This window comes from Zootoca vivipara, chromosome 15, assembly GCF_963506605.1.
Source record: "Zootoca vivipara chromosome 15, rZooViv1.1, whole genome shotgun sequence".
NCBI lineage: Eukaryota > Metazoa > Chordata > Lepidosauria > Squamata > Lacertidae > Zootoca > Zootoca vivipara.
In genome coordinates this window covers 14419849-14446395 of record NC_083290.1, presented here as the reverse complement: position 1 = coordinate 14446395, position 26547 = coordinate 14419849, and the positions used below count along the sequence as shown (strand labels likewise).

General features: G+C 48.3%; 1 protein-coding gene across 1 annotated transcript; it reads right to left on the bottom strand.

Moving 5' to 3' along the window:
* RASL10B (RAS like family 10 member B) lies at positions 1–25229 on the bottom strand. Its single transcript, XM_035140122.2, has 4 exons — positions 24880–25229; positions 16885–17259; positions 3360–3484; positions 1–475 (listed from the first exon to the last, which is right to left on the bottom strand). Exons 2-4 carry the CDS (start codon positions 17098–17100, stop codon positions 205–207), a joined length of 612 nt encoding a protein of 203 aa, XP_034996013.2. The 5' UTR covers positions 17101–17259; positions 24880–25229; the 3' UTR covers positions 1–204.
* Between the last annotated feature and the right edge of the window lie 1318 nt (positions 25230–26547).

Here is a 26547-nt window from a genome sequence, read left to right as displayed (position 1 = left end):
AAAGATAGATCACACCCCCAGGGTGTTGCGGGTGGAGACGATTCGTTGTGAAACAGAGTCGCTCGAGACCTCCTGCTCCCACCACCCGCTCCAGGTGGAAAGAAGGGATCCTGTACACATGGCACGAGGGTGAGTGGGGGTGGCAACACCTCTGGAGATGGAGAGCCCAGCAGCAACGGAAAGGGGTGCCCGTCCTCAAAGGTCTCACATGATGGCGCACCGGTTCCTCCGCAGGGCGCCTTGGAAGCGGATGGTGGTGTGGACATGCTTGCACCGGGCGCATCCCACGCTCTTGAGGAGTTCGCTGAAGAGCAGGAGGATGTGCCAGTTGTACTTGGCCGAGCACTCGATGTAGCCGCACTTCCAGGTCTTCTTCACCAGGTTGGAGACGTTCCAGCGGGGGATGACCCGCCCTTTCTGGAGGTCCCGCTTGTTCCCCACGATAATGATGGGTGTGTCTGAGGTGCCAATGACCCTGCAGGGATAGGGAGGGAGAGAGAAGCCTAAATGGTTGGAGCGGGGAATGAGAGAGGCGAGGCCCGTAGGTTGCTATGCCTAGGGTTGCCATATGTCCGGAATTTCCCGGACACGGCCGGGAAGTGTAGATTTTGTGCCAAAAGAAAAACAGCTCAACAACTTTGGCCGGTTGTATTAAGTACATTCGTACCTTGGAAGTCGAATGGAATCCATTCCAGAAGTCCTTTCGACTTCCAAAACATTCGAAAACCCAAGTGTGGCTTCTGATGGGCTGCAGGAAACTCCTGCAGCCCATCAGAACCCACGGAAGCCCCATCGGACATTTGGCTTCCAAAAGAACGTTCAAAAACCGGAACACTCACTTCTAGGTTTCGATCGTTCAGGAGCCAAGGCATTTGAGATCCAAGGTACGGCTGTATAGTGATTTAATTTACTGAAGTTGGGAATGCTTAAATGCATTGCTGTATGTTTCATTCTTGAATGTTCCCCTGCAACTCTTGTGTGATTGGTTAACACGGGTCACATGATAGGTACCTTATGACATTCTCCATTCTGTTTTGTGTGTGAGTGACTTGACGGCCATGGCTGCATCTCCATGAACACTGAAGAAGAGACTGTGTTAGGTAACTCTCTCTCTCTCAACACAATAGAGGAGAGGAGTGCTAATATTTCTGTGTGGATGCATGTGATGGAAAGAAGTACAGAAGTTGATGTTCTCTCAAAGAAGCAGTAAGGAGAAGTTCTCCCGGAAGGAGAAATGGGAAACCTCTGGGCCATGTACAGACGGCTGAGTGCAAGTACTGGAAAGAGAGAAAGACGCAGTTTGTTCGAATGTTTAGCGAAGAAGCTGCAATCTTCAACTAAGGGGGGGGGGAGCCCATGCTTGGATGAACATGTGAATGTAAATACTTTGCATATATTCTTCTTTGGCTATATGAAAGCTTTTTAAATATTTTAACAAGTATTTATTTTTATTACAAGAAAAGAGTCAGCGTTGCACATGATTTGGCTTCCTAGCTGCAATTTAGCTACCCTGCCAACAAGTTGCTGAAGATTGCAGTCGGGTATAGTGCTGTTGTGTTTGGGTTCTGCTTGTGTGTTTCCCATATGGGGTACTTGAGAACAGGGTGCTGTACCAGATGGGCCATTGGCCTGATCCAGCACACTCTGCTTCCCTTTTTACATCTTAGGTTACAGCAGGTCCCTTGCAATAGAGATCCAGCAAAGAACACCTGGTTCCTTGGAGAACTTGAGAACATTTTATTCTTGTTGGCTCCAACTGCCCTTCTCCTTCTTTTCTCTTGAAAATGTTAAGCGCGTATAGCTGTGTATATGACTGTGTTCTTAAAGAAATGGGATATGGCAAGTTCTTAAAGAAATGGGAGTGCCTGATCACCTCATCTGTCTCCTGAGAAATCTCTATGTGGGGCAAGAAGCTACAGTTAGAACTGGATATGGAACAACTGAGTGGTTCAAAATTGGGAAAGGAGTATGACAAGGTTGTATATTGTCTCCCTGCTTATTTAACTTATATGCAGAATTCATCATGCGAAAGGCTGGACTAGATGAATCCCAAGCCGGAATTAAGATTGCCGGAAGAAATATCAACAACCTCAGATATGCAGATGACACAACCTTGATGGCAGAAAGCGAGGAGGAATTAAAGAACCTTTTAATGAGGGTGAAAGAGGAGAGCGCAAAATATGGTCTGAAGCTCAACATCAAAAAAACCAAGATCATGGCCACTGGTCCCATCACCTCCTGGCAAATAGAAGGGGAAGAAATGGAGGCAGTGAGAGATTTTACTTTCTTGGGCTCCTTGATCACTGCAGATGGTGACAGCAGTCACGAAATTAAAAGATGCCTGCTTCTTGGGAGAAAAGCAATTACAAACCTAGACAGCATCTTAAAAAGCAGAGACATCACCTTGCCTACAAAGGTCCGTATAGTTAAAGCTATGGTTTTCCCAGTAGTGATGTATGGAAGTGAGAGCTGGACCATAAAGAAGGCTGATCGCCGAAGAATTGATGCTTTTGAATTATGGTGCTGGAGGAGACTCTTGAGAGTCCCATGGACTGCTAGAAGATCAAACCTATCCATTCTTAAGGAAATCAGCCCTGAGTGCTCCCTGGAAGGACAGATCGTGAAGCTGTGGCTCCAATACTTTGGCCACCTCATGAGAAGAGAAGAATCCTTGGAAAAGACCCTGATGTTGGGAAAGATTGAGGGCACTAGGAGAAGGGAACGACAGAGGACAAGATGGTTGGACAGTGTTCTCAAAGCTACGAACATGAGTTTGACCAAACTGCGGGAGGCAGTGCAAGACAGGAGTGCCTGGCGTGCTATGGTCCATGGGGTCACGAAGAGTCAGACACGACTAAACGACTAAACAACAACAACATGACTGTGTTTGCCATTCTCAGGATTTGAGAAACTCTAAGTGCCTAGATCACTTGGGTTCCATGCTACAGGAAATCTAAGACCAGAGTTCGTTAAGCCGGGAATTTGCCCTATTCTCGGGGAGAAGCCAAGGGCAGGAAAACACTTTGTATAAAGTAGAAGGGATTGGCTGGAGGGAAGAGGGATGTTGGTGTAGGATCCCAGGGTTTTGCAACTCATTGGATACCCCCAGTTTCTCCTCCCCTTGAATATGGGGTATTCCAAGTGTGGCTGCAAACATAAGATTTGATGAATGGCCTTTACAATATTGGCAGTTTTATTTTCAATGATCCCTAGCACTGAAATGTGCCTTTCTCACAGCTGCCACACACTGGGTCAACCCGTCGTTTCGAGACTCCCTGAATTAACATCTGGTTCCACCGCCACCACCCCTTTTTCCCCAGTCAGATCCCAGGTGAGATTGAGCAGAGGCATATTTTTACCTTGTTTCCAGGATCTGCTGCCTAATGGTCTTGACATACTCAAAGCTGTCAAAACAACAGATGTCATAGACCAAGATGTAGGCATGAACGCTCCGGAGGCCTCTGCAGCACACATCCGCCCACTCCTGCAAGACAGAGAGGGAGAGAGGGACGGATCAGGGAACACACAACACACAGAGAGCCATGGCGCTGACCGCAACACCCCCAGCAGTCCCCACAAAAAGCTTAATCCAAGGAGGAAGGGCTCATTCCCATTCTTCAGCTCAACTGTGGAAGCAATGCCCAGCTCAGGGACAACCCAGCTCTCCAATTTCTCTTTAAGTACAGGGGTACTTTGGTTCTCAAACATAATCCGTTCCGGAAGTCTGTTCCAAAACCAAAGCGTTCCAAAACCAAGGCACGCTTTCCCATAGAAACAGCAATTTAACATGAATTTCACTATCTAAGGAGACCATTGATCCATAAAATGAAAGCGAGAAACAATGTACAGTGATTTATGAACAGTCCTGTTTACAAACTATTCGGTTTATGAACTCTGCAAAACCGGAAGTAGTGTTTTGGTTTGCGAACTTTAGCTTGGTCTACAAACAGAAGCTGAACAGCGGAAGGGCACCGGTGGCGAGAGGCCTCATTAGGAAAAGCGCACCTCAGTTTAAGAACGGTTTAAGAGCGGACTTTAGGAATGGATTAAGTTCATAAACTGAGGCACCACTGTACTGCAGTCACACAATCAATCAGTAGAGGAACTGGGTTCCACACAGTCACAAAAACAAAAACAAATGAGCCGCAAAAACGAAAATGCAAAATAAATAGCAAAACCAGACAGACCTCAACGTAGCGCTCAAAACAGAAGTGTGGCACTCAAATTGGAAGCGAAACACTCAAAACGGAGCATGTTCGGCTGCCAAACAAAGTTCACAAACTGGAACGCTTACTTCCAGGTTTGCAGTGTTTGAGTACCAAGGTGTTTGAGAACCAAGGTACCACTGTAGTAAGAAACCTGTGGCGGGAGGGGGGAGGGAGGCCACAAGGGGAGGCCTCTGAAGTGGGTGCAGCCCACTGAGGTGGGTGAAGTGGATGCCAGAATGTGAGTGGAGTTGAATTGTCTTAAAGTACTTCGTTCTGGGGGAAATGCTCAACCACCTCCAGCCACCCGCGAAATGAAAGCACCTTTGCGGGATGTTCTTTAAATATTCTACAGCCACGTTTTGGGAAATTGCAGCCATTTTTGTTCCCACGACCTCCAATGATGCCCCGGAATGATGCTATGTTCCAGGGTGCTGGATCAGATGGGCTCTTTTTGGCCTGATCCGGCAGCCAGGCTCTCCATATGTTCTTGTTAGGAGAAGTGTCCCAGTCTGGAAGGTTGTTTGAGGATGGAATAGGCTGCCTTCGGATGTGGTGGACTCTACTTCACTGGGGTCATTAAGTCAAAGGCTGGATTGCTCTCTCCTGGCTCCACAGCTGCTTTCTCTCTTTGAGTGCTTCCCTCAATGGCCAACTGTGGCAACTCTAGAGAGCCCCCGACCCCTCCGCCGCAGAGTCACGCTGTTCCAGTTTTATAAGCATCCATTTCATTTTCCATTTGCAGAAAGAACATTTGGGGAAACAGCAGAATGGTCTGGATTCCATGTGATACCAATCTCCTTCCTCTCTCTGCCCTTGGCACAAAATGTCCAGCAAATGAAATTGTGCAAGTCCAGCCCAACGGGATGTTTGGGCTACATCTGGGGTTTGCAGATCCTGCTTCTTCCAGCTCACCCTAGGCTACCTCTCTGGCCCATCTGTGACATCAGAGAAGCTCAGCCAATGGCAGCATGAGGTGCTAGAACTAAACGTTTGCTCAAATACGCCTATTACTATGGGGAGGACTTGCTAGCGTCTTGCAGTAAGCCCAAAGGCAGAATCACTGCACTCTCAGAGCCTCTAGTCGGAGCCCGCTATGCACTTTCCAGTAGTGAAAACCTGGGACATTCTGCATGCCAAGCAGATTCTCTACCACTGAGCCACAAATTTTCCCATACATTTTAAAGGAAAATGGGAATGGAAAGAATTACAGCAAGCTTGCAACTTACGGGGGGGGGGGGGGTCATGTTCCGGGGATCGGGCCCGAAGCCAAAATCGCATATAGTCAAAACCCATTGAGTGCAATGGTGGATGGGATTGCCAAAGTTGTTTTTCCTGGAACTTCACCCCCCTTTCTATTTACGTTTGCATTTTTTGCCATGTGCATAAAGCTAAATGTGGGCTTACTGTACATGCATGTGGATGCCCTGGAGCTAACCTGTGCTCCTGGTGAGTAACCCTTGCAGGCGCTTTCCAAAAAGCTTGAATTCCACTTATTTCCGGGAGATGATCTGTTGCACGGAGAGACAGGCTGTATGGAGGCACCAGCCATTAGCCTGTGTCTGCTGTGTCCATGAGTTCATGGGAAAGCATTAGCCTTTGTTTGCTTTTAGCTGGAGAGACGAGCTTCATTGCTGTTGTCAAAGTAGGCTGAGATACTCACAGCAACCCCATCCCAACAATCTAAAATGCAGGTCCACTTCTGCTTCAACTTCTCGCGATGACCCCCCCCCAAAAAAAAGAAGTCCTGCAGGGGGTTGGACTAGATGATCCTCGGGGTACCTCACAACTCTACAATTCTATCATCTATCTCAGGTGGGGAACAATTTTTCAGCCCAAAGGCTACACTCCCTTCTGAGCAACCTCTCAATGCCGGGTGGAGCTAAAGGCAGAAAGTGGGTGGAGCAAGGAATGCAAACTTTACCTTTAAGGCTAGCTTCTAGACACACACCCTTCTCTGATTGATTGATTGATTGATTGATTGATTGATTGATTCTATTTCTGTGCCACTTTTTATTCAAATAAACCCCTGCCCTCCACCCAAGCAAGGAAAATGCATTACAGTATTATAGTTCAAGGACATATTTTAGCCAGGCAAAGACACTCGGGGTCCGAAGCAGGGCTGATAAGGGGTGTGGTCTAAGGAGAGGGGTGTGGCCTGGAGAGAGTTCTGAGGGCCGGATAGAGAGGTTTGGAAGGCCGCCGTTGTCCCCCATGCCAGAAGTCCCATAGTTTTAGATGAAATATGTTTTTGTTTATCATTACATTTCCTTGCCACCTTTCCTCCAAGAAGTTCAAGGTTGGGGACGTGGTTCCCACTTCCACATTTTTAACCTCAAAACAACCCTGTGAGGTAGGTTAAGCTGAGAAACAGGTCACAGTCACCCAGCAGACTTCTTGGTTAAGAGGGGGATTTGAACCCTAGTCTCTCTCCCAGACAGTCATAGTCAGACACTCTAACCCAGGCACCCCCAAACTGCGGCCCTCCAGATGTTTTGGCCTCCCATGATCCCTAGCTAACAGGACCAGTGGTCGGGGAATATGGGAATTGTAGTCCAAAACATCTGGAGGGCCGAAGTTTGGGGATGCCTGCTCTAACCACTAAGCAAGTCTTCTAAGCTGTGGTAGGGTCAGTAGGTTCAAAAATCTGTGAATGTGGCTCCACTGTAGTCCAAGGATGTTTTAACACTTATCTCAAATTCCTTTTTGTCACTGAACTCCAAGGGAGGGTCAGCATGATGTTTTCCTGTGAATTCTGGTTTTTGAAGGTGGTGATGAATCTAGTGCTTTGTACCCAGGCAATCCAAATCTTGCGAGAAGTAAGGATGGATGAGGTTTCCAATTCAGTATTCATTTAAAGCCAAATCTATCCAATTTGTACTTTCTGACGCAACAGGGGAACCAAAACACAGCAATCTTTCGAAATTCACATGCACCCCAAATTTGCCATCTGTTTCTCCAACCAAACTAGGTTTCCAAAAATGCATTATGGGGGAAAAAATATCATACATCCTATTCGGGGAAATGCTTATAAACATGTATACGTCAGTCAAACCTGCATTAATCAGGAGAAATTTGCACTAAAGCGCCGATAATTGCGGATTGCTGCAAAATGTAGATAACTTGAATTTCAGGTTGCAAATAATAACAACACCCAAGAAACGGAGAGACCAGAAACTTGGAATCCTGAGCCATGTTAAAAATAGTGCAAATCAAAAAGAAAAGTGGAGAGGATAGTGGGGGGGGAGTGACCCCTCTCTCATTTTGCATAATACATTCTGCTCATGGCAGGAGCTCCGCAGGGCAGGCTTATCGCTCAGCAGCAGAAACCCCTCTCCTGCCTTGCACACAAAGCTGTGTTCAAACCCTGGCGGCATGATCCACTGAAAGGAAATAGATCAAGTTCCTAAGAAAAACTTTTCTGGGCCTGGAGATCCTGGGGAGCTGCTGCCAATAAGAGTAAAAAATACTAGATTGGGTGGGCCAATGGGTTAGCCTGGTTAAAGGCAGCTTCCTATTTCATCTTCAAATAATAATGATAATGATAATGATAATGATGATAATAATAATAATAATAATAATAATAATAATAATAATATATCTGTTTTCACTCTGGATTCTGAAATTTTGGCTGGTATTGGCATTCACATCGGTCTATACGGTCATTTATGGAGGAGAAGGCTATAAAAAGGAGGAGAAAGCCGTCGATGGCTACTACCGTAGCAGCACATACTGTTGTTAAACTGGGAAACTCCCTCCCACAGGAGGCTGGGATGGTCACCAGCCTAGATGGCTTTGGGAAAAGGTTGGACAAATTCATGGAGGAGAGGGCTAATGATGGCTGCTTGGCCACGATGGCTCTGCTCTGCCTCCACAGGGGGAGGCAGCAATACTTGTGAATACCACTTGCCAGGAACCACAGGAGGGGAGAGGGCTCTGGTGCTCTGGTCCTGCTTGCAGGCTTCCCAGAAAATAGACATCTAGTTGGCCACTGTGAGAAGAGGATGCTGGACCTAATGCAGGGGGCTGGACTAGATGACCGCCGGGCTCCCTTCAAATGCCACAATTCTATGTTTCAAGGATTCCATGACCAGATGGGCCACTGGCCTGATGAAGCAGGACTCTTCTTTGGGTCTTCTTCGTTTCAAAGCCTGATTCCCAGTGCTACTTTGATCTACTGTCGTACCTTGGTTCTTGAACGGCTTAGTTGTTGAACAAATCGGCTCCCAAATGCCACAAACCCAGAAGTAAGTGTTCTGGTTTGTGAACGTTTTTCGGAAGCTGAACATCAAATGCGGCTTCTGCTCGAGTGCAGGAAGCTCCTGCAGCCAATCGGAAGCCACGGCTTGGATTCCGAACAGTTTCAGGAGTCGAACAGACTCCCGGAACAGATGAAGTTCGATAACCACGGTATGAAAGTATAAGGCCAGGGGAGGGAAGTACTTTCCAGCCAGAGGGCCGCATTCCTTTGTGCGTGAACTCCCGGGGGCCACATGTCAGTGGTGGGCAGGGCCAGAGATGAAAGTGGGTGGAGCGATGGATGCAAATTTCCCCCTTTCCCCCTTTCTCAATGTGGAAGAAAACAAGATTCCTTCCCCTCCTCTCTGACAGGCTGCCTCCTTATGGGTCCTGCCCAACAATGTCACCATCTCCAGAAAAGCTTCTCCTCCCCCCCCCTACAAGCTTCCATCTGCTCCTGCATCACACCCACCCACCCCATTTGCATTCCAAGGCATGGGCCCAATCCAGTTTGTCCCCCGCCATATGCCTCTGTTGATCATTTATCCTGTGCTATTTCCGATTGCCTCATTCGTTGACCTTTCCTTCTTCCCGCACGCAAATCTTCCTCATCACCTGCTCCTCCGCCCCCCAGGAAGACGCACCCTTTCCAGGGCAGGAGAGGAGAACGAGAGACATCACCCTGCATCCCGGAAGCTGGAAGGGGGGGGTCACCGGCATAGCGTGGGCAGGCCAGGGGTGGGCTGTGGCCTCGGGTGCAAATTTCTCAGAGAGGAGCAACTAGGTGTCCCCTTGAGAGGCTCCCTCATCAAGGCCAGAGCCGCAGGGAGGCAAGCCATGCCCAGGCCAGGTGGGGGCAGCACCTCCTTCTCCTTGTGGCCATTGAAAGGAGGCCCACATGTGGCCGCCCCTGGGTCAGCTGAGAGGGAGGGAGGGGAAGGGTGGCTCCAGCGCCCAACCGAGGAAGAAGGGAGGAAGAGAAAGGTGGGAAAGCACAGCTGGAGCCACTTGCATTGCCCAGAGTGCCTTGAGGCAAGGACAGGAGAGCGAGTCTACACAGCTTCCTTATCTGTGCTCCCAGGGTGGGGTTAGTTTGCAAGGAAAGACAACCCTTCATTAGATGCTGGCCAGCGAAGGGACTGACCACTGCTCAGTCCACCAGAGCAGCACAACACTTGCTCCGCCCCGGGCACCGGCCACCCATGCTACGCCACTGCCTGGGGTGAGAGACGCTGCCTCTACACTGGCAGGTTCCTTGCAGCCACCTGGAGATTCGGGCTGAACCATTCAATGCCAGTTTACGGTTTCTGCTGCGAACTGCAAATTAGCCCTTAACATGTACAGTGGTATCTCAGTTTACAGACAGCCCTGTTAACGAACCATTCGGTTTACGAACTCCACAAAACCGGAAGTAGGTGTTCCGGTTAGCGAACTTTACCTCGGTCTATGAACAGAAGCCGAACAGTGGAAGAGCACCAACCAGCAGTGGGAGGTCTCAAAACGTGCCTCGGTTTAAGAATGGATTTGGTTTATCAGCAGATATGCTTAGAAGGATTGAGGAGTCACAGATCCTACCAAAAACAATTTTGGACCATAACCCGGTCTTATTAAAATTAAAATCAGATTGGAGAACAGGAATAAGGAGATGGAAATTGAATGAATTCTTACTGAAAGATGAAAAAATAGTAGAAGGTGCTAAAATCATGCTAAAGGAATATTTTGAAATAAACAACAAACAAGAAAGTGACAGTATGGGACATCGGAAAGGCGGTTATCAGAGGATACTTTATAAAACAAAATGCCTTACAAAGGAGAGAAAGTGAAAAAGAGAAACCAGGACTGCTGGAAGAAATAAAGAAAAAGGAAAAAGAATTGAATAAGCAACCAAATAATGAAAAAATTAAAAAAGAAATCAGATTACTACAAGCTGAATATACGTCAAAAATAGAACAGGAAATCAAATGGAATCTGAAAATATTTAAACAGAACAACTTTGAGTTTGCAAACAAACCACCTTGCATGGCAACTCAAAAAAAGGAAAAAGGAAAAACAAATCAATAGAATAAAAATAGGAGAGAAATGTATAGATGACCCTAAAATAATACTACAAAAATTTCTTAAATATTGTGAAGATTTATATTTTTTAAAATGAAGATATGGAGGAAGGAGTAGAACACGGGTGTCAAACTCAAGGCCCGGGGGCCAAATCCGGCCCGCCAGACCTTGTCATGTGGCCCACCGAGCGCCCCAGCCAGCGGGACCCAGCAGCGGGACCTTGCTGCTGAAGCACCGCGCCGACAAAGCGCCGACAAACAGCTGGGGCCTGGGGGGGTAGAAAGGCAGCCGGAGCAGTGCTGCGTGGAGCGCCCCGAGTCACAGCAGGAGAAGGAAGAGGCAGCTTGCCGGGTCAGCGCCCAGCAGCGCCGCACGGAGAGTCCCGAGCCTCTGCGACGCAGCAGTGCTCTGTAGCACTTTGAATCCTCCTCCTCCTGCCACGGCTCGGCGCCTGGAAACGGCTGCTGCTGCTGCTGAAGCACAGACAAAGCACCCAGCAGCGCCGCGTGGAGGAGGAGGAGGATTCAAAGTGCTACAGAGCACTGCTGCGTCCCAGAGGCTCGGCACTCTCCGTACGGTGCTGCCGGGCACCGACCCGACAAGCCGCCTCCTCCTCCTCTTGCCTCACCTCCTCCTCCTCCTGCCGCGGCTCAGCCTCATGAACGTGAGCTCAGCAGCGGCTCAGCCTCATGGACGTGCAACTCTGAGGCTTTACGCACGTCTGCTAAAACAGACACCCGCTGCCTCACGCTGCACGGGAAATACTTTTTGCCCCTGGGTTCCTTCGCGCTCTTTTCTGGCGCTGAATCAAGGCGGCGACCCCCCCCTTCCCTTTCTTTCTTCCTCTCTCTCGTTCTTATTCTTTCTTTCCCTCTCCTTCCTTCCTTCTTTATCTCTGTCTTCTCTCCGTCTTTCTTTTTCTTTCCTTCTTTTTTTCTTTCCTTCTTTGTTCCCTTCCTTCTTTCCTACTCTTCTTTCTCTCCCCTCTTTCCTTCCTTCCTCTCTCCCTCCCACTCCCTCTTTTCTTCCTTCCTTCCTCCCTCCCTCCCCTCCTCTCCCCTCCCCTCCCTATCCTCAGAAACATAGGATGCTGCTTTATACTTCTGGCCCTTAAACCCTGGAACCAGGAGAGCATCTCCAGTGAGTCAACCTCAGCCAGTCCCTTTGGTGAAGGGTGGTGGCTCACTGGCAGAACATCTGTCCTGCATGCAGAAGGACCCCAGCATCTCCAGGTACCAGTAGCTCTGCAAAGCTCCTGCATGAAACCCTAGCGAGCCTCCACCACCCAGTGCAGTTACCAAAAATCATTTTTCAATAAATTGCACAATAATTGTACATTTGAATATCTACTTGCCATTATTCTGACTATGTTTCTGCTTTCAGAGCTAGTTATTACTTACATTATTACAAAAAACAGTAATAATTGAATGCAGTGACAATAATTTATGATAATAAAGAGTAGACACATAGTCCTACAGATACAACCGGCCCTTTGAGGGTGACCAAACTGCTGATGCGGCCCCCCGATGAATTTGAGTTTGACACCCCTGGAGTAGAAGATTATCTATACCAACAGAAAATCCCAGAGGCCAAGAAAGAGAAAATCCAAATGTTGAGCGCTCAGGTATCAATAGTAGAAACCAGGAATGCAATTAAGAAGGCTAAAACAGGGAAGACACCTGGCCTGGATGGTCTCCCAGCGGAATTCTATTTAAAAAATAGAATAACTCTTAATAACACCACTGACCGAAATAATGAATAACACACTTAATCAAGGAGAAATTCCCAATTCATAGAAAGAAGCCTATGTAACATTAATACCCAAGCAGGGAGGTGATCCAGAGTTAATATGCAATCATAATCCAATATTAAATTGTGACTACTAGCAAGTAGACTTAAAGAAGCCATTAAAGAGATCATCCACCCAAACCAAGCAGGGTTCCTCCCAGGAAGACAAATCTTGGAAAATACCAGAAACATAATCGACATTTTGGAATATTTAGAAATAAAGAGCGACAAAAAGGCAGCCTTGTTATTGCTTGATGCAGAGAAGGCATTCGACAATGTTTCTTGGTACTTTATGAAAAAACAACAGAAATAATGGGATTAGGATAAAGGTTTAGAAATGGAATTGAGGCAATATATCATCAACAAAGAGCTAGACTTCTAATAAATGGCAATCTTACAGATAATATCCCCATTGCAAAGGGGGCGAGACAGGGTGTCCCTTGTCACCCCTGTTATTTATACTAGCCCTAGAACCACTCTTACAAAATATCTGAAAAAAATGAAAATATAAAAGGAATAATGATTGGGGGGGAACTTATAAAGTCAGAGCATTCGCCGATGATTTAATTGTTACAAGACCCGAAACAAAGCATACCAGAAACTATAGATTTGATTAGGAAATATGGAAGAATAATGGGGCTGAAAATAAATTACCAAAAACCTAAATTATTGACTAAAAATTTAACACAGGAAGAGAAAAGAGAACTACAGGGGGGAAAACAGGTCTGGAAATCAAAAAACAAGTTTAAATATCTAGGGATCTGGATATCAACTAAAAATATAAATTTGTAAGAAGATAACTATATAAAGACTTGGAAAGAGATTAAGAAAAATATGGAAACTTGATATAGACTTTACCTCTCTCTTTGGGGAAGAATCTCAGTGGTGAAAATGAACTTAAAATGATTTTTTTGTTCCAAACAATTCCAATTTTGGGAGGAATGAAATGCTTCCAAGAATGGAAAAAAGAAATAGCAAGATTTGTTTGGAACGGAAAAAAACTGAGAATTAAACACCAATTAATAGATAAGAAAGAGAGAGCAGGTTTTGCGCTCCTGGACCTCAAATTATCTCATGCGGTTGCAGGATTGGTGTGGTTAAAAGAATGGATTATCTTAAAAGACACTGATTTATTAGATCTTGAAGGCCACGATAATTGGTACGGATGGCATGCTTACTTAATATATGAGAAAGTAAGAGTCCACAAGGGGATTTTGAGCCATGTGATAAGCAAATCACTTTATAAGATTTGGATTAAATATACCGGTAAAGGAATATTGGAGCCACAGAATACTTAAAAACATATTGTACAAATAATAAAATACTTGCAAAACTAGATTGATACTTGTAAGCAATAATGTATTAGATACCGTTCTGGATTATATATACTTATCAAAAAGAATGAAACAACATAAATCTGTGCAAGAGAATACAGTTAATATAAGCAGTATAATGAGAATGATTGGAAATTATAGATTTTATATTGATTATAATATGTCGTATGTTTCATGTTACTGTATTTTTATTTCATTTGTTTTTTATTGTATTGTTCTTGTTTTGTATGATTTGTTATTTATGTATATATGTTTGTATGGGAAATTAATAAAGATTTATTAAAACAAAAAGAACGGATTTGGTTTAAGAACGGGCTTCTGGAATGGATTAAGTTCGTAAACCGAGGTAACACTGTACAGTGGTACCTCGGTTTTCGAACGTAATCCGTTCTGGAAGACCGTCCAAGTTCCAAAACGTTCCAAAACCAAAAACTCAGTACAGAAGCCTCAATACGGAAAACTCAATATGGAAGCCACATGCCATGTTCAACTTCTGAGGCAAGTTCGAATACCGAAGCATTTACTTCCGGGTTTATGGCGTTCAAAAACCGAATTGTTCGTCAATGGAGATGTTCGAAAACCGAGGTACCACTGTATAGTGCTGCAAAACAGCCTTGGCCAACCTGGTGGCCTGCAGATGTGGTTGGACTGCAAGTCCCATCAGCCCCAGACAGCACTTGCAGGGCCAGAGGCAAAAGTGGGTGGAGCATTTATTTCCCCTTTAGCGCACACCCTTCTCTATCATCCATCCATCCAGACAGGCAAGCAAGAGGCTTTGTGAGAGTTCAAGGACCCATCCCAGCCTGGCAAAGCGTGTGGGCTGTGAGGAAGAGGCAGGGAGGAGCGTGGTCTGAGAGACAGTTCCGAGGGCCACATTTGGCCCCTGGCGCGAGGCTTTCAAATAATAACAAGATAATGAGAAGAAAATCATCATCATTAGACTTTCTAGATAGTGGCCCAGTTGGTGCCTCCTGGAAGCCCACAAGGCTTGAAGACAATCATCCTCTCCCACAGTTCACCCATGGGTGGTAGACTACCTCTAAACATGGAGAACTTCCTGACAGTAAGAGCTGTTCGGCAGTGGAATTTGCTACCAAGGAGTGTGGTGGAGTCTCCTTCTTTGGAGGTCTTTAAGCAGAGGCTTGACAGGCATATGTCAAGAATGCTTTGATGGTGTTTCCTGCTCGGCAGGGGGTTGGACTGGATGGCCCTTGTGGTCTCTTCCAACTCTACGATTCTATGATTCTAGGTTTCATTCCAAGCTATCAAGATCAACAAAAATGTAAGAGCTCTCCAACAGTTTCCAAATCCACGCAGGTGTCACTGAGAAGCCCATTGTCAATGCACGAAGGCAAACTAAGACTTCTTGGTTTTAATAAATAGGTAGGAAACGAGTCTTCCAAACCCCTGCTAGGAAATTGGAGGCTGTGGGTGTCAAGCCTTAGGAAGGCTACCCAGAGATTTCTTAGATTTCTCTCTCCCTCCATTGTGACTCTATAAACGAGGGACCATCATTTTAAAAAAGGAAAGGTAAAGGCGAGGCTTTTGAAGTTATGTTCTCAGGCTGAAGCTGTCGGAAAAGAATTACCGGTAATCCTGCTCTGAAAATGGGCAGGAATAAAAGGCGCCGTGTACCAGATCTTTGACAACTGACAACATAGTTATTACCTTATTATATGGGGGACCTACAACCAAAGGTTGTGTTGGGTATGTGTGTTCCTGATCAGGGTTCTTACCAGTCAGCCATGCCATGTCTATTTATCTATTATTTATATACTTAGAGCATTTGCGGCCCTGTTTTCAGTCAAAAAGGCTGCCAGAGATGCTTACAGGAAATCAAAGCAAGGCAGTCCCTACCCGCAGGCGTGGGGCATGGAGGGTTCCTGGGGCTGCGGTGCATCGCCTGCAAGTGCAGGGGGGAGCCTGGCCGGCCGATGTGGCCCTTGGCAGGTGCATCCCCCTAATACTGGCCAGGTGTGAAGGTGGCTAGGGACACAGCAGCAAGGCCGGCTGGGCTCAAGAACCCAGGGACCCCCAGCAGCAGGCAGGATGGGATGGGGATCCCCGTATAGGGGCGCCTGGTTTGTGCCCTCTCAAAATCCTGCACCTGGGACAACAGCCTCCCTGCCCCCTCCCCATGCTGCGCCCCTGCGCCGCACCACCTGCCTCACACCTCTTTTACCTGTACTGCATGCCCGCAAAGCACCAGCAGCAACACCGACTTCGGGTGAGATTTTGTGAGATCTTGCTGAAGTCTTGTGAGACCTCATGTGCTCCATGAGATCTCACAAGGTTTCAGTGAGATCTTGCTAGAAACCAATGCGCTGCACCTCTGCTGGTGGCAGGTGGCGGAGGCAAGGCGGGTGTTGCATCTTGGCTTCCGCCAGTTCAGGTGAGCATCTTACCCTGCCTCATAGAATCATAGAATCATAGAGTTGGAAGAGACCACAAGGGCCATCCAGTCCAACCCCCTGCCATCAAAGCATTCTTGACATATGCCTGTCAAGCCTTTGCTTAAAGACCTCCAAAGAAGGAGACTCCACCACACTCCTTGGCAGCAAATTCCACTGCCGAACAGCTCTTACTGTCAGGAAGTTCTTCCTAATGTTCATCAGTGTACCAGGCCTAGTACTATTATTAATAATGGGATTTCTAATAGTGCTTTCCCCTAATATAGAGTGGTTTAAGAACTAATCCCTCTTCTCCAGGAACTCTGGGAAATAGTAGCTATGTAAAGGGGGATCGGGGCCTCCTAACAACTCTCAGCACCCTTAAGAAACCACAGCTCCCATTATTCTTTGGGGGAAGCCACGGCTCTTTAAACTGGCATCATAGTTCTCTAAATGTACGCTGTGCATGTGGCCAGGAACGGCCACACTCTGCAGGCAAGTGGAGATTGTATCACTCCTTGCATGTAGAAAGCTAGCATGTCTGGGAGAAGGATTCAGGATTAACCTTGTGCCTGGCATAGCTGTTTCTCGGTGTGCATGAAGACGCGTTTGGACATTGAAACTTCAGACAGACTCATGCCATACATTTAAAGCACTGCGACGCCACTTTAAACACAAATGGCTTCCCTCAAAGAATGGTTCGAAGTTGTTGAGGGTTGCTTGGAAGCCTGTTCCTCTTCCAGAGCTACAATTTCCAGAGTCCCCTGTGAAGCGAGATGGAAAACTATGGATCTGGTCTGGCTCCCACAGGAGATGGTGATGGCAGACAATGGGCCGTCCTCTGCTGGGCCTGAGCAGGCAAGGGAGACCTACCTGTAAGGTGTTTACTGGGAACGCCGTGATTGGGGGAAAGTCCATGATCTGCAAGTCGTGGGCGTGGCCGTTCATGACCACAGCAGGCAGGTAGACGCGTCGGGCCTTGGTGGGGACACAGACCTCGCTGAACTCGTTGTAGAGGAACTGGCGGACGATGGCGCTCTTCCCGACCCCTTGAGCTCCCAGCACTGCCACCTTGAACGTTGTCACCATGCCTCCCGGCCCCGGCGGCCCCCCTGCGCGACGTGGCGATCGGCTCCTCGGCGCAGTCCGCTGCCTTTGCGCTGCCAGGAAGGCCCCCGGGCTGCATATTCCGGCAGCTGCGATGTCAGCCACAGTCAGCAACCATGTCCTCTCCGGCTTGGCCCGTCACTGGAAGACCAGGGGAAAACCACATCAGGCGGAGGAACAGAAGACAAGGGCACGCAGGGCCAGACCAAGAGCCTGCCAGGTCCAGCGCTAGTTCTCTCTCCCCCTCATTGTGTGCCTTTAGATATAGGACAATGGGAGGTATACTGCCTCTGCAAATGGAGGTTCTATATCCCACCTTTCCCCCCAAGGAGCTCAATCTGGCGTGCAGGGTTCTTCTCCCCATCCTCATTTAATTTCCTTTTAGAAGTGGATGGGATGGTTTTTAATGTATTTATCTTTCATCTTGGTTTAATGTATCTATGTGAGGTTTATTGTCCATTCAGTTGGTTGTAAGCCCCTTTGAGGCAGGATAAAGTGACTGACAGACAGTGCTTTTTTTTTCCTTAAAAAATGTTTAGGGGTACTTTCATTTCCTACTCATATTGAAATACTGCCCCTCGATGAGGCCAAACTTAGATTCACAAAATGTTTGATCTAGGAACACAGAAAGGTGCCTTATTAGGCTTGCCATATTTCAAAAAGGAAATACAAGGACACCCCGAAGGTTGTTGAACCTCCAAAACACAATTTTTCGATTTACTTGCTGAAGGACAAACCGCTGCCTTCCAGAAATCCCCCTCCCCCCAGACATCACTTCCGACTTTCAAACCCTGATAATGTCTAGGAAATCCTGGACCTATGGCAGACTTATACTGAATCGGACTGTTGCTCCATCTAGCTCAGTATTTTCTGCAGATCTCCAAGGTCCCAGGCAGGGGTTGCTTTCATCCCTACTTTGATATGATGGGAACTGAAGCTGGGATCTTCCACATGCAAAGTAGATCCTCTAACCCCTCCCCCAAGGATTCTTCTTGAATGGTCACTGTATAAGCAGTTGGGTTGGCACACACAAAATGCAGGGCCTTATCAGTGATGGCCCCCAAACAACCTTCCAATGGACTTTGCACCTTCTGCTCCAACATTTAGGCAGGTCTTAGGGGGTGTTTTAATTGCTGTAATGCACCCTGGGACCTTGGATGAAAGGTGGGCAGTGAACAACAAGAAACAAACAACATCGCAACTGGTCTTGCTTAGGCAATAGGCACATGCCGGCCAGGCAAGAACACTCAAGATGAGATGCAGCACCAGGGAGGAAGTACCGAGGGCCAAGCAGAAAGACATGGAGGGCCGCATTTGTCCTCTGGGTTTGTGTTCCCCACACCTCCCCTAAATTGTATGGGGCTGCGTTATCCGGAGGATGTCCAACCTACCCATGCTTTATGATCAGATTTCTATTTGAGGCCCTGTCCACGTGCAAAGTGACCCAATCGGACAGAGCCTGCCTGGGGATGGCCCCGCATTGGTGGGATGTGGGAAGGTTTTCAAGTGGGCTGCTGACACAGTGGTGCTGTTTTAGTCTGCTTATCATCTGTGCTAGGTAGACTATATGGTTTTTTTAACACGCTGACTGATTCTAATGCTTTTGGCATGATTTAAAAGGCTGAAGACCTTTATTTATTTGTTAATTTTCTATAATTAAAGAGGGTTTTGTCTGGCTACTGTCCACTAATGTTTGATGCTTTGTGAGGAGAGTCTCCAAAAACAGGTGTGGGGAACCTGTGGACCTCCAGATGTGGAAAGACTACATCTCCCATCATCCCTGACCATGGGCCACGCTGGTTGGGGCTGATGGAAGTTGTAGTCTCAACAGTGCGAGGGCTACAGGTTCCCTACCCCCATCTCAAATGAATAAAAGTTTCCTAATCAAACTTTGGAAGAAGCCAAGAAGTGGACACTCCCTCCTTTGGGGCAGTGACCCAATTTCATTGACACCTACAAGGCAGGCAGAATTAAAACTGGTAACACCTCTGCATCCCTAGGGCAAACTTCACCTGTGGAATAACTGCACAGGAGCACCGGCAGAGGAAAAGGTGGCAACCCTGCTCCCACCCTCTTGACTCTGGCAAGGCCTGATATTTATTTCAATAAATACAAGCCCGACTGAAGTTAATTAAACTCCTGGTGTTATCACTGCTGCCTCTGTGCTTAATGTAATCTGCTTGTACAGATCTTTCCGATGCAATCAAGTCAGCGACGTGTTAATTTAGGAGGCCGCTGGAATGAACTGCTCTCACCTCCTCTCTATAAATCCATAAAACTCTACAGTTCCAAGAATCTCCCTTTCCACAGTGCAGACTAAGGGCTGGGATTTCTTAATGGGTAGCCGCTCACTTTCAATTCCCTTTAACTACTCCCGTCATGCAGTTCAAATATTTCCCACACCCCTCTCTGCCCTTGCCGTAGCTCAGAAGTGGAGGACATCTGTGGCACAGCGGATGCTCTTGGACTCCAACTCCCATCAGCCCCAGCCACCATGGTCAATGGTCGGGGATGATGAGAATCGGAGTCCAAGGACATCCTCTGGAAGGCCACGGGCCCCCCAACCTTGTTATAGGTCAGAGATGGGGAATTGCAGGCCAAATGTGGCCCTCCGGGCCACTCTATCTGGCCCTTGGTACACTTCCTTGCAAGCCAAACCCCTCTCCAGCCACACCCCTTACTGACCCTGCCAAAGCTTGAACTCCAATAATGCCTCTTATCTGTCTGGATAGGGGGCATGAATTGTGGTATGTTCTGAAACAAACTGACTGCAGAAAAGTAAAATTTATGATGTACAGTGGTACCTCGACGTATGAATGCCTCGACTTACGAAGGTTTCGACTCCCGAAGTCCGCTAACCCGGAAGTATTTTCGTCGTGCGCGCGGTCTGCGCATGTGCAGAAGCGGTGTGCGTGCTGCGCGCATGCACAAAATGGACACCTCGACTTCCGAAGGTTTTGACTTCTGAAGAGCGCCGCGGAACGGATCGCCTTCGTAAGTCAAGGTACCACTGTATTTGTGTTTTTATATTGTGAGTTTATGTTGTAAGCACCCTGAGACCTGCAGGTGTATAGGGTGGTATACTACTACTACTACTAATAATAATAATAATAATTTCACATTTGATGCTCCACCTGTTTGTGTCTCTAGCCACACCCATCACTGGCATTTGGACTCAGAAAGGTGGGCCTCAGGCCTGATCCAGCAGCCAGGTCCTTCTTACCTTCTTATGAGAGCATTCCTCCAACATGCTGCAGAGGAAAATCATAACATTCCTTTCAGGGCCACTCTCCCCAAAATGGGTGATTTTGAGGGCCACACTTTCATGGAAGCCAGGGGACTGGTGAGAGAGCATGGCCCCCCAAAATGGGCATCTTTTGGAGCCGCTCTATCGTGGGAGCCAAAATGAGACATCCCGGGGTCCAATCAGAAGCCAGGATAGCATTTGTAATTCTGGATGAGTGGAACAGTTGATGCGTAATTGAGAGAGAGAAAATCAGTGGCAGGCAGTGTCCTCGATGAGCCAACACAATATAAGGCAGCCTCTGTGATGTGCTCTAGATGTTCTGAACAACGACTCCCATTGGGAGCCGATGGGAGTTGTAGTCCAAAACATTTTGGAGGTCAGCAGGGAAGCAAAGGCTGGTTTAGACTCCAAGCGGCTCAGGGCACAAACCTGTCCGCCTGGACCAGGCACCCCCAAACTTCGGCCTTCCAGATGTTTTGGACTACAATTCCCATCATCCCTGACCACTGGTCCTCTTAGCTAGGGGTCATGGGAGTTGTAGCCCAAAACATCTGGAGGGCCGCAGTTTGGGGAAGCCTGCCCTGGACTTTCGAAATGCTGTTCGTGTTGATTACAAGTGTGTGATAGATTGATCAATAAATCAATCAATCACTCAATCGACAGACATATCTGATGCAAGATGAGTGCCGCACCCCTTAGTCAAGTTTGACTGGACTTAACCGTCCAAGGCTCCTTTACCTAAATATACATATATGTGCACATGTTTACATTTTCTTCTAGTCTGCAAACATAAATGGAATTTCCTTCTGCCGAAGGATCCAGGTCACACTGGGCTGCCCCGTCCCCTGTCCTCTGTTTGAAGGGGCCCTGTGTTTGAAGGGTCACTTGCGCTGAGTCCAGTTTAAAGAGAAAGAACCCTAAGGGGGGAAGAAGAGCCAAGGTGGTGGGGGTTGATAGTGCATGAGGCTTGCATTTGCCCACCCACAGTGAACACCTATCCCACAACGTGAGGAAGGCACCCGCAGGCCACCTGCCCACAGCCTCCCCCTAGGGTGAGACGGCTTGTGTTCCTATTCAAATCATAGCCCTGCTTTCTAATTTTGCATCTATGCATATAAATCACCACATGCAAATCTTATGTAAACCCATGTCCTCCTTTTCCAGGGGGAAATTCAAAGATTCCAAGGGAATCTGGGATTCTGCCGGACTCCACCAAACTCCCACCGTAACAGGAGAATAAGTACCTCAAGGGAAGGGGGAAAGGTCCGCCTGGCAGATCCAGGGTGGGGGATATTTTTTGGAAGTTTGTGGAAGATGGAGAGCATCTGGAAAGAAGAGACCACCTTGGCCAAGCTGGATCAAACAGACGGTCCAGATTTCTGAGCATCCTGTTGCTCGCAGGGACCAATCAGAGGTTTTCTGGGAGCACATAAAACTGAGTGCAGAGGCAAGAGGCCTTCTTTCTGTTGCCTGTCACCCGGCAGTTGGGAACCAGAGGCAGATGGCAGCCTGTCTCTGGATACCGGCAATCAAGGCAAACAGGTGTGGGTGTAGGCCTATCCTTCCCTATGAATTTGTCTTGGTCCCTTTCCAAGCAACTTTGTCGTTGTCCCGCTTGCTGCCACCATCACTACTACACTGTTTTCGACATTTGTAATAAACCACTTTGCGAGGGGGGGGGGTTGTCTCCCCACTTAAGAACGTAACAAGAGCCCGGCAGGATCCGGCCAGCGACCCACCTGGGGCAGCATCCTGTTCTCACAGTGGCCAATCAGATGCCTCTGCTGGGAAACCCGCAAGCAGGATTCGAACTCGCCCCTCCTGCAGCTTCTAGCCACCGATACTCAGAAGCGCTACTGCCTCCCAAAGTGGTGCAGAAACGGTTAATGACAATAAATAGAACGCATCTATATAAGCTGGAGGCCCTCACCACAGTTCCTGATGACAAATTCCACAGAGCAATTGTGTGCTGCTGAATAAGTTATTTCATCCTGAGTCTGCAGCCAGCCAAGTTGCAGTAGGATGGAGGAACGGAGGATAAGACTGTTCTCCCTCCTCAATCTCTCTCACACCATGCACACATTTAGAAACCTCTGTGGTGTGCCCCTTAATCCCCCTTTCCCTCTTAAAGTCAAAAGCTTGACTGCCTTTTTCTCATAACATCAGAAGATCCCGCCTGCAGGATCAGGCCAGTGGCCCCTCTAGGCCAGCATCCTGTTCTCACATTGGCCAATCAAGACGCCTCTGGAAAATCGGCAAGCCGGACCTGAGCACAAGAGCAGCCCTCTCCTCTCTGGCAGTTTCCAGAAACTGGAATGTCTAATATTTCCAGTGTTTAGGGACTTAATCCCACCCTGGGTTTATGACCTGCATTCTGGACTCTGGGGTTCTGCTGCTTTGGAGTTAGTCGGTCTCTTCACATCGAGAACCTGGACCCAAAAGTCGGTGTGTGTGTGTGTGTGTGTGTGTGTGTGTGTGTGTGTGTAGAACAGCCCCAAAGTTTGGGAGGCCCACACCTGCAAGCCAGAGAACAGCCTGCCTGCTAGGTGTGCAAATGCAGGGATGACAAGACAAAGCACACGCCCGTCCTGGCAGCCCGGAGCACATGGATCGTCACAAACGGAGGCTGCCACATGTTGTCAGCTGATCTGTGGCAGCAGAGTGTGAAGGCAGCATGCGCGGCCTGGTAAACAGATACACAGAGACACACACACATAGACTGAAAGCGCATGATGTCCAGAGCATTGTGAAGTTGGGGGTTAGGAGGAGGAATTATGCTTTTAAATGTACATCCCTGGTTTGCCCGGAAAACATTTTTTTGCTGTTTTCGGCTCGCCTAAATAGTTTTTTACAGGCACCAAAGGGAGTGCAGGAAAAGCCCCTGTCTGATGTCAACAGGCAGACAGTTCCAAAATGTGGGCGCTGCCACACTAACAGGTTGATTTCTTATAAGTGCAGAGCGGGTCATAATCATAGAATTGGAAGGGACCACATGGGTCATCTAGTCCAACCCTCTGCAATGCAGGAATCTTTTCCCCAACGCGGGGCTCGAACTCACAACCCTGAGATTGAGAGTCGCATGCTCTACCAACTGAGCTATCCCAGACTAGAGAGAGGGTGCTGTTGCTCTTGAGCCCTGGTTGTGGGCTTCCCAAAGGAGGCATCTTGTTGGCCACTGTGAGAACAGGGTGCTAGGCTCCATGGGCCAGGCTCTTGGGGCCTTACATTGAGAGACCCCTTTGAGAGTGCAGGAATTTTAAAGAGCTAGATGGAGCAGCACTCTGACTCAGTATAAGGGTTCAGAACATCACTTACATAGGAGACTGCCTTGTATCTGCGCATTGGGCCATGCAGCTCAATATTGTCTACACTGACTGGCAGCCGCTCCCCAGAATTTCAGACAGGAGTCCCACCCAGCCCTACCTAGAGATGTCTGGGGTGCCTGCAAACCAGGTGCTATGGGCCTACCTGTCACATAGGTGCCAAGGGCCCAAAGTTGTTATTTTGGGGGGCCGGGGGGCAAACAGAATGCACATGGAAATCTCAGACAGACCCTCACCCCGAAGAGCAAATTCATTTACATGTGTGTTATTGTGGCAGCAAATCATACCCCCCCACCCAACATCTTGGCCCCAACATGTGGGCAGTGAATGCCCACCTACCCACCCCTCCATGCACACTGCGCCGAGCATATCGTCCACACGCAACCTACCATGTGGCCCATCGCACCATGCGCAGGGAGGGGGAGAGTGCGTGTTTGTCGGGGGTGCCACTCTGGCCACCCAGGAAGGGAATTCAAGATGTGCCATGCGCCAGCTCAAGAGGTCGGAGAGACTCAGCAGGCCTCGTGTGATAACCCGCTTGCGGTTTAAGGGCTGGGCTGGCGAGCATCACGGTGGAATTTAAGGTATGGGGCTTCATGTGGGCAGGCCTCTCTTGCTTCAAGCTGGTCTCCTCTATGCTCGCAGGGAAAGGGAGCAGCCTGAAAAGCACACCAGACCCACCACCTGACTTCCACACGGGCCCCTTCCTTGATGCCAGAATACTGTAACTGTACCACCACGCTACAGACCCCCTTGGAAGAAAGTGGTGGTTTTGGAGAAAGGGGGAAGGTGCAAACAGGTATGAGCTTCCTTGGCTGAGTGCAGAACAGGTAGCCACAGTCACAGTCACGGGACGTTCAAATGCACCCCCCGGTTTGGCTTCTGGGGAGGGGCCCCAAAACTAGGACCTCGGCCCTCAACCTCCCCAGATCCTGATGAGAGAGTAATAGCAGTTCCCACCCATCAGCTCCTTCCAGGTGTGCGGTTTTAACTTTGAGCATCAGCTAGAATCCTCCCACCCGTCCCTGCTGCGCTGAGTCCAGAGGACAGGTGCACCCGCTGTGCAGCTCACCTGTGCAGCGCCCTTTGCTCCACCTCCCATAGCTGGGCGCCCCTCGGGAAGGGGGAGCCCTCCTCCTTCCCCTCGCCGCCTTCCTCCCACCCACCCCAACCCCAAAGCCCACCCTTTACCTTGCAGAGATGACGAGGAAGCCAAGGACACTCTCCCCCCCAGGCGGTGTCTCCAGTGATGGGTCCCAAATCCTTGAAAAAACTGGGGGTGCCTGCTGGTTGCAGAGAAGGGAAGATATTCCATTCAGTATCCTCACGCAGATCTTGGAAGGTTTTTTGGAGTTGTCGGGGGAGGGGGCAGCTCGGATCGGTGTGTATATATTTGCAGAGAGCTGGGGGGGCTGCAGCACTTACTTGGAGGCAAAAATAATAATAATCTGGAAACGAAACCTGCGATGGTAAAGGGAAGGAGACTGGTTCTATAGTTGAAACAATTTCTCTCTCGTCTGTTCTGGGTTTTTAATTTTAGTTTCCTCCCCCCCTCCAACAAAAATGAGAAATAGAATCTTCTCCTCCCCACCCTTCTTCCTATATTTTCTTGCAATGCAGGGAAGTCAGCTTGGAAGGAGAGAACAGCCTCTGTGTGCGTGTATGTGTGAGGATAGAGAGAAGGGGGGGGGGGTTGGAAATCTCCTGCTACTGATTGCAGGAGATCCACAGGGTCACAAAGCCTGACATGTTCTGGAAAGAGAGAGAGAGAGAGAGAGAGAGAGAGAGAGAGAGAGAGAGAGAGAGAGAGAGAGAGAGAGAGAGAGAGAGAGAGAGAGAGAGGAGAGAGAGAGAGAGAGAGAGAGAGAGAGAGAGAGAGAGAGAGAGAGAGAGAGAGAGAGAGAGAGAGAGAGAGAGAGAGAGAGAGAGAGAGAGAGAGAGAGAGAGAGAGAGAGAGAGAGAGAGAGAGAGAGAGAGAGAGAGAGAGAGAGAGAGAGATCAGTGGTACTATATCAGGGGTAGGCAACCTAAGGCCCGTGGGCCGGATGCGGCCCAATAACCTTCTCAATCCGGCCCACAGATGGTCTGGGAATCAGCGTGTTTTTGCATGAGTAGAATGTGTCCTTTTATTTAAAATGCATCTCTGGGTTATTTGCGGGGCTGCCTGCCTGGTGTTTTTGCATGAGTAGAATGTGTGCTTTTATTTAAAATGCATCTCTGGGTTATTTGTGGGGTATAGGAATTCATTCATTAACCCCCCCCTCCCACCACATGGTCTGAGGGACGGTGGACCGGCCCACGGCTGAAAAAGGTTGCTGACCCCTGTACTATATCAAGAGGCAGAGATGCAGAGCAGTTTTATTGCATCAAGAAAGGCTTCCACCCAAAACCATCCCTCAAAAATAAATGTGCATGGTGGGGGCAAGACTGGGCAAAAGGGGTCCAGGATTCAGACTACGGTACCAATAGTGCTTAGATCCAATCCCATGACTGCTATGTTAATTATTTAAACGATCTCGTTGGGATTCAAGGAGATCCACAGGGTCACAAAGCCTGACATGTTCTGGAAGAGAGAGAGAGAGAGAGAGAGAGAGAGAGAGAGAGAGAGAGAGAGAGAGAGAGAGAGAGAGAGAGAACAGCTAAAGGCTTCACAGGTTCACCCCTGTGAGTTTCTCTTTAGCAGCAAGCGTGGATTGGGGCCCTAAAGCTCAGAAGGACGTCAGACCAGCTGTGGGTGCTATAGGGTGCCTATAGGGTCCCTGGATGGTGTTGTCAGAAGAGAACTTTCCACGCATTCCCAGCCATCAGCCGGGTCAGAGGGAGTGTTTCGGCCACAGGGTACTGTATTTAGATGGTGAG

Excerpts from the sequence above, each read along its gene's own strand:
- RASL10B (XM_035140122.2), bottom strand. The coding sequence starts at position 17,100 with ATGGTGACAACGTTCAAGGTGGCAGTGCTGGGAGCTCAAGGGGTCGGG. Across the intron at positions 3,485-16,884 it reads TCCCAGTAAACACCTTACAG|GAGTGGGCGGATGTGTGCTG; the intron begins GTAGGTCTCCCT and ends TCTGTCTTGCAG. Across the intron at positions 476-3,359 it reads CAGCAGATCCTGGAAACAAG|GGTCATTGGCACCTCAGACA; the intron begins GTAAAAATATGC and ends CTATCCCTGCAG.